General features: G+C 39.5%; 1 protein-coding gene across 1 annotated transcript in view; it reads left to right on the forward strand.

Annotated features, from left to right (window-relative positions):
* The window catches only part of LOC129692691 (transmembrane protease serine 11E), a 23,352-nt gene extending 14,752 nt beyond the window's left edge, over positions 1 to 8,600 (forward strand). Inside the window, exons 8-10 of the mRNA XM_055629165.1 lie at positions 57 to 316; positions 3,820 to 3,962; positions 8,439 to 8,600. Of these exons, the coding sequence (XP_055485140.1) occupies positions 57 to 316; positions 3,820 to 3,962; positions 8,439 to 8,600 (565 nt within the window). The remainder of the gene's footprint in view (positions 1 to 56; positions 317 to 3,819; positions 3,963 to 8,438) is intronic.
* Positions 8,601 to 13,353: the final 4,753 nt, after the last annotated feature.

The raw sequence follows: 13,353 nt of genomic DNA on the forward strand, positions 1-13,353 counted from the left end.
TTATTATTATTATTATTATTATTATTATTATTATTATTATTATTATTATTTGGTAGGCACAAGGACTCATCCAGATGGACCGCTTCCTTTGGGGCAACATTACAGCCTCCAAAACTGACAACAGGCTTCCGGAGGATAATTGTTCATGAAAAATACAAATACCCATCACATGACTATGACATTGCACTTGTAGAGCTTTCTAGACCCGTCCCCTGCACAAATGCAGTGCACAAGGTTTGTCTCCCTGACGCAAATCATGAATTCCAGCCGGGGCAGAAGATGTTTGTGACAGGATTTGGAGCATTGCAAAATGATGGTGAGCATCTGAAGAGAAAATCGAGTCACAGTCACCAAACTAGGAGTTCCAAGGCATTGAGAACCAAAAGCTATATAAAATATGTTGGTTGGTTGGTTTTTTGGACTCAGGCTAAGGCAGGCTTTATGCCACTTAGAAGATGCATGCTGCTGTTACTGTAATGATATTGTTAGTGTGAAGAAACAGATATATATGCCTGTTGACCACTGAATTTCTTTTTATTAATGAGTGTATGCACCTGTAGTGTGTGTGTGTGTATGTTTGTATGCTTGGTTCATGATGTGTATATATACTCATTCTTCCCCAACTTATTCTTTATTTAGTTGTTTATTTAGAAACAGAAGGTTTTCTTTTTTCTTTTATTCTTCTCTCATACATTACACCCTGACAGTTCCACTCCCTCCACTTCTCCCATTCCTCCCACCACCTCCCCATTCCACCAGATCCACTCCTCCTTCATTTCCCCTTAAAAAAAATTATCCCTCCCAGGAACATCAACTGACCATGGCATAACAAATCACAAAATAGGCACAAACCCTTTATCAAGACTGGATGAGGTACGAGGAAACCCAGTAGGAGGAAAAGTGTCCCAAGAGCAGGTGAAAGAGTCAGAAACACCCCTCTATCACTGTTAGGAGTCCCAGAGAACACTAAACAACATTACTAGCAGAGGACCTAGCTCAAATCCACATAGCATCTCTTTGAGTTCCTATGAGGCCTGCATAGTTGATTCTGCAGACCATGTTCTTGTAGTGTCTTGACCCCTCTGGTTCCAACAATCCCTCCCTGCCTCTTCCACAGGATTCCCTGGCTCCACCTAGTGTTTGGCTGTGGAGTTTTGCATCTGCTTGCATCAATTGCTGGATGATGCCTCTCTGATGAAAATCAAGCTATTCACCGATCTATGACTAAAGCAAAATATCATTAGGAATCATTTCATTGACTGTTTCTATCCTTGGATTCTGGGTGATCCAGCCTCTGGTTCCTGTCCATTCAGGCAGTGTCACGTGTGGGCTCCCCATCATGGCAGGAACCACAAGTTGGACCAGTCATTGATGGGCAACTCCCATAAGTTCTGTGCCACTCTCACCCCTGCGCATCGTGCAGGCAGGACAGATTATAGATCGAAGGTTTTGTGACTGGGTTAATGTCTCAGTCCCACTGCTGGAAGCCTTGCCTGGTTATAGACGATGGCCAGCTCAGGCTCCATAGCTCCTATTATAGAAGTCTTCACTAGTTACTCTTACATTGCAAAGAGTTTATACACCAAGTTCCAGTCACTTCCACCAGTACTTTCCCCTCTGTTTCTACTCCCCCATGTCTGCTTCCTCCAGTTCCCATCCAGGATGTGCCGCTAGTCCACCCACAAAGTCTATTTCTTCTTCCTAGGGATATCTATGCTTCCCCCTCGAGTCTTCCTTGTTACTTAGCCTCTCTGGGTCTATGGATTGTATAATGATTATTCTTTGCTTAACAGCTAATATCCATTTATAAGTGAGTACATACCATATTTGTCTTTCTAGGTTTGGCCTACCATATTCAGCGTGATGCTTTCTAGTTTCATTCATTTTCATAAATATCATTTTCATGCTGTTTCATTGGGTTTTTTCCTCCTTTTTTGTTTTTTGTTTTTCAAGATAAGGTTTCTCTATGTAGCCTTTGCTGTCTTAGACTTGCTTTGTAGACCAGGCTGGCCTCAAATGCACAGAGATGTGCCTGCCTGTACTTCCATTGCTGATATTACGTCTTGTGTACCATCTCAGCAGGTTAATGTCATTATTTTTAACATCTGACTAATACTCTGTTATGGAAATGTACCACATTTTATTTTATTTTTTCCTTCCTTCCTTCCTTTCTTCCTTCCCCCTTTCTCCCTGCCTCTCTTCTTCACTTCTTCTTCTCTTCTTCATCTCCTCTCCTCCTCCTTTTCCTTCATTCTTCGCTTTATTTTATTTTATTTATTTATTTAGTACACTTTATTCATTTTGTATCCCCCCATAAGCCCCTCCTCCCCTCCCGATCCCACCCTCCCTCCCTTTTTTGCATGCATGCCCCTCCCCAAGTCCACTGATAGGGGAGGTTCTCCTCTCCTTTCTGATTTTAGTCTATCAGTTCTCGTCAAAAGTGGCTGCATTGTCATCTTCTGTGGCCTGGTAGGGCTGCTCCCCCCTTAGGGGGAGGTGATCAACGAGCAGGCCAATCAGATTATGTCAGAGGCAGTCCCTCTTCCCATTACTAGGTAACCCACTTGGACACTGAACTGCCATGGGCTACATCTGTGCAGGGGTTCTAGGTTATCTCCATGAATAGTCCTTGGTTGGAGTATGAGTCTCTGGGAAGTTCCCTGTGTTCAAATTTTCTTGTTTTGTTGCTCTCCTTGTGGAGTTCCTGTCCTCTTCAGCTCTTACTATTTCCCACTTCTTACATAAAATTCCATTCACTCTGCCCGACAGTTGGCCATCAGGCTCAGCATCTGCTTTGATAGTCTGCAGGGCAGAGGCTTTCAGAGGCCCTCTGTAGCAGGTTTCTAGGTTGTTTCCTGTTTTCTTCTTCTGATGTCCATCCTTTTTGCGTTTCAGGTGGGGATTGAACATTTTAGTTAGGGTCCTCTCTCTTGCTTGGTTTTTTTAGATGCATAGATTTTAGTGGGTTTGTCCTATTTAGATGCATAGATTTTAGTGGGTTTGTCCTATGTTGGTTTCTCTGTATAGCCTTGGATGTCCTAGAACTCACTCTCTAGACCAGGTTGGCCTCAAACTCACAGAGCTCTGCCTGCCTCTGCCTCCTGAGTAAACATTTTGTTTGTCTATTCTTTGGTTGAGGGACATCTAGATTATGTTGAGTTTTTGGCTATTATAAATAAAGCTGCTAGGAAACATATTTGCTCAAGTGACCTTGTGTAGGATGGAGCATCCTTTGGGTATGCCCAAGAGTGGTATAGCTGGATATATTGATTCCCAGCTTTATGAGGAATGGCCATATTGATTTCCATAGTGGCTGCGAAAATTTTTACTCCTGCCAGCCATGAAGGAGTGTACCTTTCATTCCACATCCTCACCAGTAGGAGCTGTCTCTTGTAGTTTTGATAGCATGTCTTACTGAACATAGAGCTAGCCATTTCAACTAGAATGGTGGTCAGCAAACCTCCAGAATCCACCTGTCTCTGTCTCTCCAGAACTGGGTTTCAGGCATGTGCTGCCACACTACGCTTTTGCTACTCAATTTCTTACTAGACAATTAGCCATGTGAGAAATTAAGGTTCGATAATGTACCCAGTTGTGAAGATTAAGTAATCATACAGAAGTTTATCCCAGACACAATCTTGTGGAGCTCAAACAATTTGAGATTTTTAGACACTGAAAGTTGTATTTAAACTAGTTAGAAATTATTACTGTTCTTAAAACACACACACACACACCTATATGCCATCTTATCTTATAATGAGTGCAGGGTTTTTTTTTTTTTTTTTTTTCAGGCTTCTAACGATGACTATCTTTCCTCAGGTTTCACCCAGAATCACCTTCGGCAAGTACAGGTGGACTACATAGATACCCAAACCTGCAATCAACCTCAAGCTTACAATGGTGCCATCACTCCTAGGATGTTGTGTGCTGGCTACCTAAAAGGAGAAAAAGATGCATGCCAGGTATGGGCTTACCAATTAGTATACTGTACAGTGACTTGTTCTCCTTTTGTTTCAAAAGAGTTACAGATTTACCGGGAGCTGCATAGATTTCACAGGAGAGTCACATGAACTCTTTGAAGCAGCTTATGGTACATGCTATTTTATTTTGTGTGAGTGTGGTATGTGAACATGCAGATAACATGATGTACTTTCTGGAGTGGGTTCTCTTCTTCCACATACGTGCTCCAGGTACTGAACGCTGGGAACCAGGCTTGATGGCAAACACTTTTATCCACTGAGCCTTTTTGCCAACCTGCCGGTGTACTTCTTATCCAATTTCCTTCAGCGGCCACACTCACATAGATATGATAAAAGTATAGGGAAATATAATTAAAATCTGGGGAACAGAAAATGCATCTAGGTATATGGTATTTTACCATACATAGATAGATTTATGGAATTGCCATTACAGGCAAGACGGAGCGTACGCCACCTGAAAAGCAACATTTGGGTAATAAACTCTTGGCTTCCTCTTCCATTTCTAATATCAGGCAATTTCTATTTTTCTCTATCTCTATAATCTGTGGTTTTTAGAATGTTAAGTAAAATCACATGATCACTTGTTTTGGAATTCCATTTGGTTTATCTGCTACTACTCTTGACTATTTCTTTGTAGAAAAAAATCCAGTAATTTCTCTAATTTTTTATGTAAATATATGTATAGGAAATACACAGTGGTATTAAAGTTTTATTCATTAAAGTGAAGTATAGAATAGAAAGTGTACTTTTCTTTAAATAGCATTACAATTCTTTTTAATCAAATATTAGTAAAAATAAATATGTGAATTTATTCTTTGTGGATAGCTACAGTAGTAAATGTTTTCCTTCATTGTTAAGCATAACTAGGTATTCAAGTGGAGAAGAAAAAAGTCTGTCTACTCAAAGATTTTCATGTCTATTTTCTTTTAAGGTTTCTTTTCTGTTTTAGGAACTTCCTGTAACCATACTTTTACTGTAGGTCTGTTGGCCACAAGGTTATCTTTTCTTTTGTTTTTCTGTCTGACAGACCCTTTACTACATCATTTCTGAAACATAATTATGCCAGATATAGAGTCTGAGACAGACAGTTCTCTTTGGGTCCTTACATCATGAACAGACTCTACAGCCACCAGAATTGCCTGTCCATGACTCTTTCTATGACTTCTCTCTCTTGTCATCAAGAATTTTCTTTAGTCTTTCCTTACAGAGTTTTGATTCTCTGTCTTAGCATGCATTTCCTTGGCTTTATTCAACTCAGGGTTTGCACAGTTCTTTTGAATCTATAGGCTTATGCCCTCTGAAATTTTCCACCATGACTTCTTTGAATTCTTTTCTGAGTTCCTCCTTTCCCTTCCACTTCTTCTGAGACTTTAATGACACACATTTTACCTTTCTGGCTATGGTCCCAGAGGCTCACAGGTTGCTCATTGTTGTTTCTGCTTTGTTTATTTCTGTTACTAGCTTGGGTGACTTCGTAGATTCTGATTCAAGTCACTCATAATGGCCTGGACCTCTGCCATGATCACTAACTGAGAAAATGCCCTATCGGTCTGCCTACAACCCGGTCTACAGAAGCATTTTCTCAATTGTGGTTCCTCCTCTCCAAATCTGGTTTTGTGTCAAGTTGACAGAAAACTACCCAGCACAGTCTACTTACTTGATTTTGGCAGGTTGTTAGGTATTTCTATCTTCCTTGGCTACTCCATTTCTGACTCTTTTACTATAAATTTTTTTGTTTGATTTAAATTTATTTATTTTATTACATATGTATGAGTTATTTGCCTGCTTTTATATGCACCACATGTGTCCTGGTGCTTATGGCGGTCAGAAGAAGGTATTGGATCTCTTGGAACTGGAGTTATAAGAGGCTGTGAACCACACTTAGAAATCCATTTCTCGGTTTTCTGCATGAGGACCTACATCAGCAAGTGCTGAGTGACCTCTCAGCTTGGAAAAAGAAAAGAGTTTTTTCTTAACACTTTTAAATTTAAATTGTTAATTGCACCTGTTCACAGGTTAACAGTCTGGCGACTTCTTCAGCGTCAGATAACCAGATCAGGTGAAGCAATTTACTGCTGTATTACTCCCTGAGCCCGGAATTGCTTTCTTCACCTTACATTTCAGAATATTTGTTTTATTATATTTGTTTTATTCCTCAAACCCATGGTTGATTGATTGCTTTAGCCAAAGTTAACAGAGAAGATAAGATAACTCAATTTCATCCTAGTCTGAGGCACAGACATCTCTTTGAATCTAGAGCTTGCATCCCAGTGTAAGCCACCTAGTGTTGCTAAGTCCGTGTCTTAGTAAGAATGAAAATGCATCTCTTTATAAGGTATACCAGTGTTTGCTTTTTTTGTTTGTTTTGTTTTTTGTTTTTCAAAGACATCACTGGTAAAATATTGGAAAGGATGAATGATTCATTGCGTACATCCTTCCTACAATGTTTGTTTGGAAAATTTAAATGACTAAGTCTAGCATGTTTTCTAAATTCCATATTTTTTTTTTGAAATTCCACTTATCCTCCATGCTTCAATCTAGAGCTGTCCAAAGACTTACATATCATTGTCAAGATCTTATTTTGAAGATTTTCATATTTTTCTTACGATTTCATGGGAACACTACCTGTTTCCACATTCGCCACCCCGCTGCTTTTAACCGCTGACGATACTAGACAGACCTTCTCCGCCTTTGTCGATGGGCCAGCCATTTCAGCTTGTGGTCAATTCACTGCATTAAGGTCTCCCATAAGGCTGACTTTTCTGCAGGCCCATGGCCAAGCCTCAAGAATAGACTCACTTCATTGTGTTTATCTTTATGTTTATTTATATGTTTATATTTATTTCCTCTCTTACCTTTATTGCTCCTGGGGTAGTACATGAAACAAATAAGGGTTACTCTGTGAATCACACTTCTAAGATGATATCAAGTAAAGAAAGAATTATTTGAAGGTGCACTTACTGACTTCATATTCGCAAATGTTTCCGTTCACTAAAATATTTTAGCCTAAATTCAATGCTCAAGGCACTTTTGTGATCATTCAGAAACATGAACAAAGCAGGGAGACACTTGAGTGCCAAATGTGCACACTTCAATATGAGATGCAGTTGTCTCTCAATTTTCTCCATTGTAAGGCTCTGAACAGTTTATAAAATGACTAATAACCTACTTATCTCAGTGTTATTTAGCAAATTCCTCTTTTCTAAAGTGTGATTTTTTTTTCTGGTCCCATGATTCCTTTGGTTTCACACCTGCATTCTCTATATCTGAGTATTCAAGATTCAGGTATCCTATGGAAACTCTCTGTGCTATCTATCTTCCCATTCAAACAAATCATCTCTTCTAAAAAAATTAATTTTATTTATATATTTATTTATTATAATTTATTCACTTTGCATCACTGCTGCAGCCCCCTTCCTTGTCTCCTCCCAGTTCCATCCTTCCTCCCTCCTCTCCTCTTATGCCCTCTTCCTAGTCCCCTGATAGGGGAGGACCTCTTCTCCTTCAATCTGACCCTAGCCTATCAGGCCACATCAGCACTGGCTGCATCATCTTCCTTTATGGCCTGGCAAGGCTGCAACCCCCAGGGGGAGGTGATCAAAGAGCCTGCCACTGAGTTAATGTCAGAGACAGTCTCTGTTGCCCTTACTAGGGAGCCCACTTGGAGACTGAGCAGCCAGTGGGCTTCCACAAACCATTTTTTTAAAATATTAACTGAAATTGCTTTAATGACTTCCCCAAATCCCCACCTTCCAAATTAAACTCATGTCCAAATTTAATCTCAAATTTCCATCCACTTCTAAGTCATTTCCATTTCCATGTCTTAGGTTGTTAGTGTGAGATGAAACCATAATTGCCATCTCAAACTCAGCAGGGTTGTAAAATGCTATTTTAAATATTTATTATTATTATTTTTTACTAAGTGTGTATGTGTGTCTGTATGTGCACATGAGTGTGGGCACTTGTGGAGGCCAGAAGTGCTGAATCTTTGTGGAGCTGGGGGCATAGACATTTGTGAGCAAGTGGGCTGAGTACTGAGGAGCCAAACTCGGGTCCTCGGAAGAGCACTGCATACTCCTAGTTGTTGAGTCATTTCTCCAGCCTCCAACGTTAAAGTCTCAGCGGATTTCTAAAGCTCGCGACTGTGTTCCTTTTCAGTAAAACATGATTCACTGCTTTCTTGTGGGTTAGGTCATATTAATAAGGAGGCAACCTGAAGAAGGCGCGATCTTGTCAACTGCTGAGGCCTCAGTCCTGCTCAGTCTTTATCGAAATGAAGCTTTAGGCCTGTGTACTGAAACCTGAGACCCAAACAATTCTCCCATCAGCAGAACGTCTTTTTGTGGGTAGCTGAAGACTTGAAAATCATCACATTTGTTATAGTTTATCTTGGGTAAATAACAAGCTCTTCCTTGGTAAACTGAATTATAAATTAGCAATCTCTCCCTTTTTCCTTAGGGCGACTCTGGAGGACCTCTGGTTGCTTCAGATGTTAGGGATATCTGGTACCTTGCTGGAGTGGTGAGCTGGGGAGATGAATGTGGCCAACCCAATAAGCCTGGTGTTTACACTAGAGTGACCGCCCTCCGGGACTGGATTGCTTTCCACACTGGTATCTAAAACGGAAAGACGCAGTGGGCTGAAATGGACGTTGTCGTCTGTAGGCCGTTGTTAGGGACACATAAATGTAAAAGAGGCCTTGCAAATCAGAAGGACCTGAACCATCACACAGAATAATCTGAAGCGTTTGTTTCTTTCCCAGCTTCGCTCTTCACACGAGCCCAGATGGACTCTGCCAACATGCAAGCATTTATTTTCTACAAGTTTTCTGTTGCCAAAATTTTGATTTGCTCATCCAAAGTACTCGTGGGTAATAGAACTTGAAGCAACCCTTTCCTTCATTTCATTAGCTTCTCTCATCTTAGTACATCTCTATTCTTCAAGTCCCAGATAAGGAATAAAATAAAATGTTAAAAAAAAACTCTACTTATTTTTAATGTACAGAAAAACACTAGCGATTTTAAAAATAGAATGTGAGAAATGATCACATAAAATACCAGCAACCAGAGGCAGCAACAGGCTGCTCAGAATTTCACTTTGGAGAAGTTGAGGAAACAGAGAAACTAGTATACAGCTTAATTTTCTTCCTAAATAGCTAACAAGAGCAGCATGAGAACTACTGTTTCCTGTGACTACAACAATTATATGAACTCTGTAACATACTTGTTATGAACAAATCAAAGAAACAATATTTACTTGCAATTGACCTCCTGAGAAGGTCAATGATCAAATAAACAAATCACTTACTTGCTTGACAATGTAACATGAAAGTTAATGAAGGAATAAAGGATGAGAAGAATATTACTAATCAACTTACTGGAAATTCTCTTAAGGTTTGAGGGTAAATTAAAAGTTCATTTCAAAATAATCAATATATCTTTTGTGGTAAAATAATTGTATAGTTGAACGGAATTGAAAAAAGACTCAGTCTAAACTAACGACTTTCCAAATGGGAGATCTTGACTGGCATAAGGATCAGATATTGATGTATCAGTTGGGTGACTGATCTTGGGACTCGGTCTTCTACTTTGAGATGGTGGCAGACATGCTCCCTCTGCTGGCATCATCAGCTTGTGCATGAAAAGTAGGATGGTTACGTTTGTCTGTGATGAGATGTCCCTTGCAGACAATACATACGGAAGGCCTCCTGGAAGCTTCATTTATACTGTGCTGAATTGGTAGCTGCTTCAACACAGGACTGAAGAGGAAAAGTCTGATACTGGCCTCCTTTGTGGTTCTTAGTTTGATAGATAATTGCTGGGCTGTTAGATATCCTATATCCAGATGATGCAGACTGTAATGAACTTAGTACTGATGATATGGGTTATGAGGTATTAATGATAAGATTTCACCAAAGCATTCAGCAGCCATCTCCTCATTGTACACAGACTGAGGGATTATATGATAGAGCATGTTGTACCATAGGGTGGCCATATTGAAAACTAATGTTATCATGAAAAATACTGGCTTCTATTAATTCACACAGTATTCAAATACCAACTGATAAAATTTAGGCACTTGTATAAAGTAAGATATGAAAACTGACATGAACTGTCAATGTTTAATATTCTGACTTATTTGTTGTTCTATTTAATAAACCCTTTGGGGTAAAATGAGAAAATGATGAACTTTAAAGATACGTAAGACTATTAAAGTTAGGTTAGTTTCAGATACCCATTAGAAAGTGATTGATTCATGTGGCTGGAAAGAGATGCTCAGAGGCAAAGGCCTCATACTGTTCTTCCATAGGATAGATGTTTTGGTCCCCAGCAACCACACTGAACAGCTCTCAACAAATGTAACTCCGGTTGCTGGGGCTTCCATCACCTCCGGCCTCCATGGACACCTTCTCATACAACCACACACAAAGACTGTGGGAAAATATTCCTCCTTAGGAAAAAGTGTACCAAGTGGTTATCAAATATCAAGTGGTCAGCCCTTAAAATATACGTGAAAGTAGCATTAAGCAGGCTGAGCAGGACACACACACACACACACACACACACACACACACACGCACACACACACCAATGACTGAAGAAAGGGGCTATGAATTGGAAAAATAGCAAGAAACAACAAATGGGAAGACTTGCAGAAAAAAAAAGAAAATAAATAATTACAAAATATTTTTTTTATTATTTTTTTATTATTTTTTCTTTTTAGTTACATTTTGTTAACTCTGTGTCCCAGCTGTATCCCGCTCCTTCATTCCCTCCCCAACCCCACACTCCCTCCCTGGTCTCCTCCCAGCCCCTTTCCAAGTCCACTGATAGGGGAGGACCTCCTCCCCTTTCATCTGACCCTGTTTTATCAGGTATCTTCAGGGCTGGCTGCAAAGTCCTCCTCTGTGGCCTAATAGGACTGCTCCTCCCCGGGGGGGGGGTGTCAAACAGCCTGCCCTTGAGATCCTGTTAGAAGTAGTCAGTGTTCCCCTTACTTTGGAAAACTACTTGGTTACTGAGCTACCACTGGCCACATCCGAGCAGAAGTTCTAGGTTATATCCATAGATGGTCCTTGGTTGAGTGTCAGTCTCAGAAAAGACCCTGTGCCCAGATATGTTTGGTCCTTGTAGAGCTCCTATCCTTTCCATATCATACTAACTTCCCTTCTTTCATATGATTCCCTGCACTCTACCAAGGGTTTGGTTATGAGTCTTAGTGTCTGCTTTGAAACACTGCTAGGTAGAGTCTTTCAGATGCCTTTTGTGGTAGACTCCTGTCATAAGATCAATGCACATCCCATTTGTCTTTCTAAATGAGGATTAATCACCTTCGCCTGTGTCCACTTTTTTGATTATCTTCTTTAGGTGTGTAGATTTCATTATGTTTATCATATCTTGTAGGTCTATATAAGTGAGTATATACCAAGTTTGTCTTTCTCCTTCTGGGATACTTCACTCAGAATGATCTTTTCTAGATCCCACCACTTGCCTGCAAATTTCATGATTTCCTCCTTTTTGATTGCTGAGTAGTATTCCATGAAAGAAATTAGGGAAACAACACCCTTCACAATAGCCACTAATAACATAAAGTACCTTGGTGTGACTCTAACCAAGCAAGTGAAAGACCTGTTTGAGAAAAACTTCAAGTCTTTGAAGAAAGAAATTGAAGAAGATCTCAGAAGATGGAAAGATCTCCTGTGCTCATGGATTGGTAGGATTAACATTGTGAAAATGGCCATCCTGCCAAAAGCAATCTACAGATTCAATGCAATTCCCATCAAAATATCAACTCAATTCTTTACAGACCTTGAAAAAAAGATTCTCAGCTTCATATGGAGAAACAAAACACCCAGAATCTCCAAAACGATCCTGTACAACAACAGATCATCTGGAGGTATCTCCATTCCCGATCTCAAGCTGTACTACAGGGCAACAGTAATAAAAACTGCATGGTATTGGCATAGAAACAGAAAGGAGGATCAATGGAATCGCATAGAAGACCCAGAAATAAACCCACACACCTATGAATACTCAATATTTGACAAAGAAGCCAAATCCATTCAATGGAAAAAAGACAGCATCTTCTACAAAATAAATTAAGGTAAATTAAAATAAAAAAATTAAAAAAAAAATAGAAATAGATTTCCAAAGTGTTCGTGTAAGCCTCTAGGTGGCAGCCTACAGCTGTGGAAGTTAATAGGAGAGCCCTCTAAATTTAAGGATATTCGTATTTTCAAATATGGTGAAAACAGAAGTCAAAATTCTGTATCATTGTCCCCAAAACCACAAAATAAAATTCATGTCTGAAAACATATTTATAGGTGAATTCATGTTAATTTAAGTCGTTTATTAGTACTTTTCAGGTTTCTGGAGTTTGGGTTCCAAACTAAAATCAAGTTAATGTTGCATGATTTGAGAATCGCTCTTCATAAGCTAACTCTTAAGGATTTAAATTAAACATGAATTTTAGAAGGTTTAAATCCTATGATGGTGCTATGCTCCTCAGATAAATATATGATTTAAATGGTAGAGATTTGTGTCACAACAAAAATATGGACAGTTCAAATGTTGTATGAGGTAGTCAGCAAAGTGTAGTATTCTTAAACTAGTAACTTGTTTTACTAATACAGAGTGGGTTTCCATGTTCTTCAGGATATCAGCATGGACCGTAATTGGAGGAAATACAGGAGTGATGATAGCAATGCTTATCAGTTACACAGAGCAGGCATTTCTCTTCTATATCTTTTACCTCATACCACCAACAATGTTACTCCATGAAATACTCTTTCAGTACATATTATTTAATGACTCTTCTATCCATTTTGTTATGAGGAAAACACAGCTTTATTATACAGTCCTGTGCCACATAACGATATTTTCATCAGTGACACCCATGCATAGGACGGTGCTCCCATAAGATTGTAATGATGTGAAGAAGTTTCTCTAACCTTCTGCGGCTGTAGAATGTACTGCTGCAAGGCACTGCTTAGGAATGGATTTGTAGCTACCCTGGTGTGAGCAGGCGCACTACACTGTCAGTCACATGAACGTATAATGAGTTAGCACTTACTAATGATAATAAACGATCAGAACAACAGTTCAGGTATTTACTACTCTGTAATTTTTATTGTCAATTTAGGGTGTACTCTTTCTACATTAAAAGAGTTTACTGTAAAACATCGTGTCATGCCATGTCATCATCATTATCACCATCCTCACACATGATCACACAGCACGGATCTTGCATTGAGCAATTGCCCTCTCTTGTCTAGTTTTACATGCATAATATGATATGATATTTATTCATGCTGATAAAAACACCCTGATGATCGTTTTCTCAGAATGCATCCCATCAAAAAACAATGCATGGC

Source organism: Psammomys obesus, unplaced genomic scaffold, assembly GCF_907164565.1.
Source record: "Psammomys obesus unplaced genomic scaffold, mPsaObe1.curated_primary_1811, whole genome shotgun sequence".
In the NCBI taxonomy this organism is placed as follows: Eukaryota; Metazoa; Chordata; class Mammalia; order Rodentia; family Muridae; genus Psammomys; species Psammomys obesus.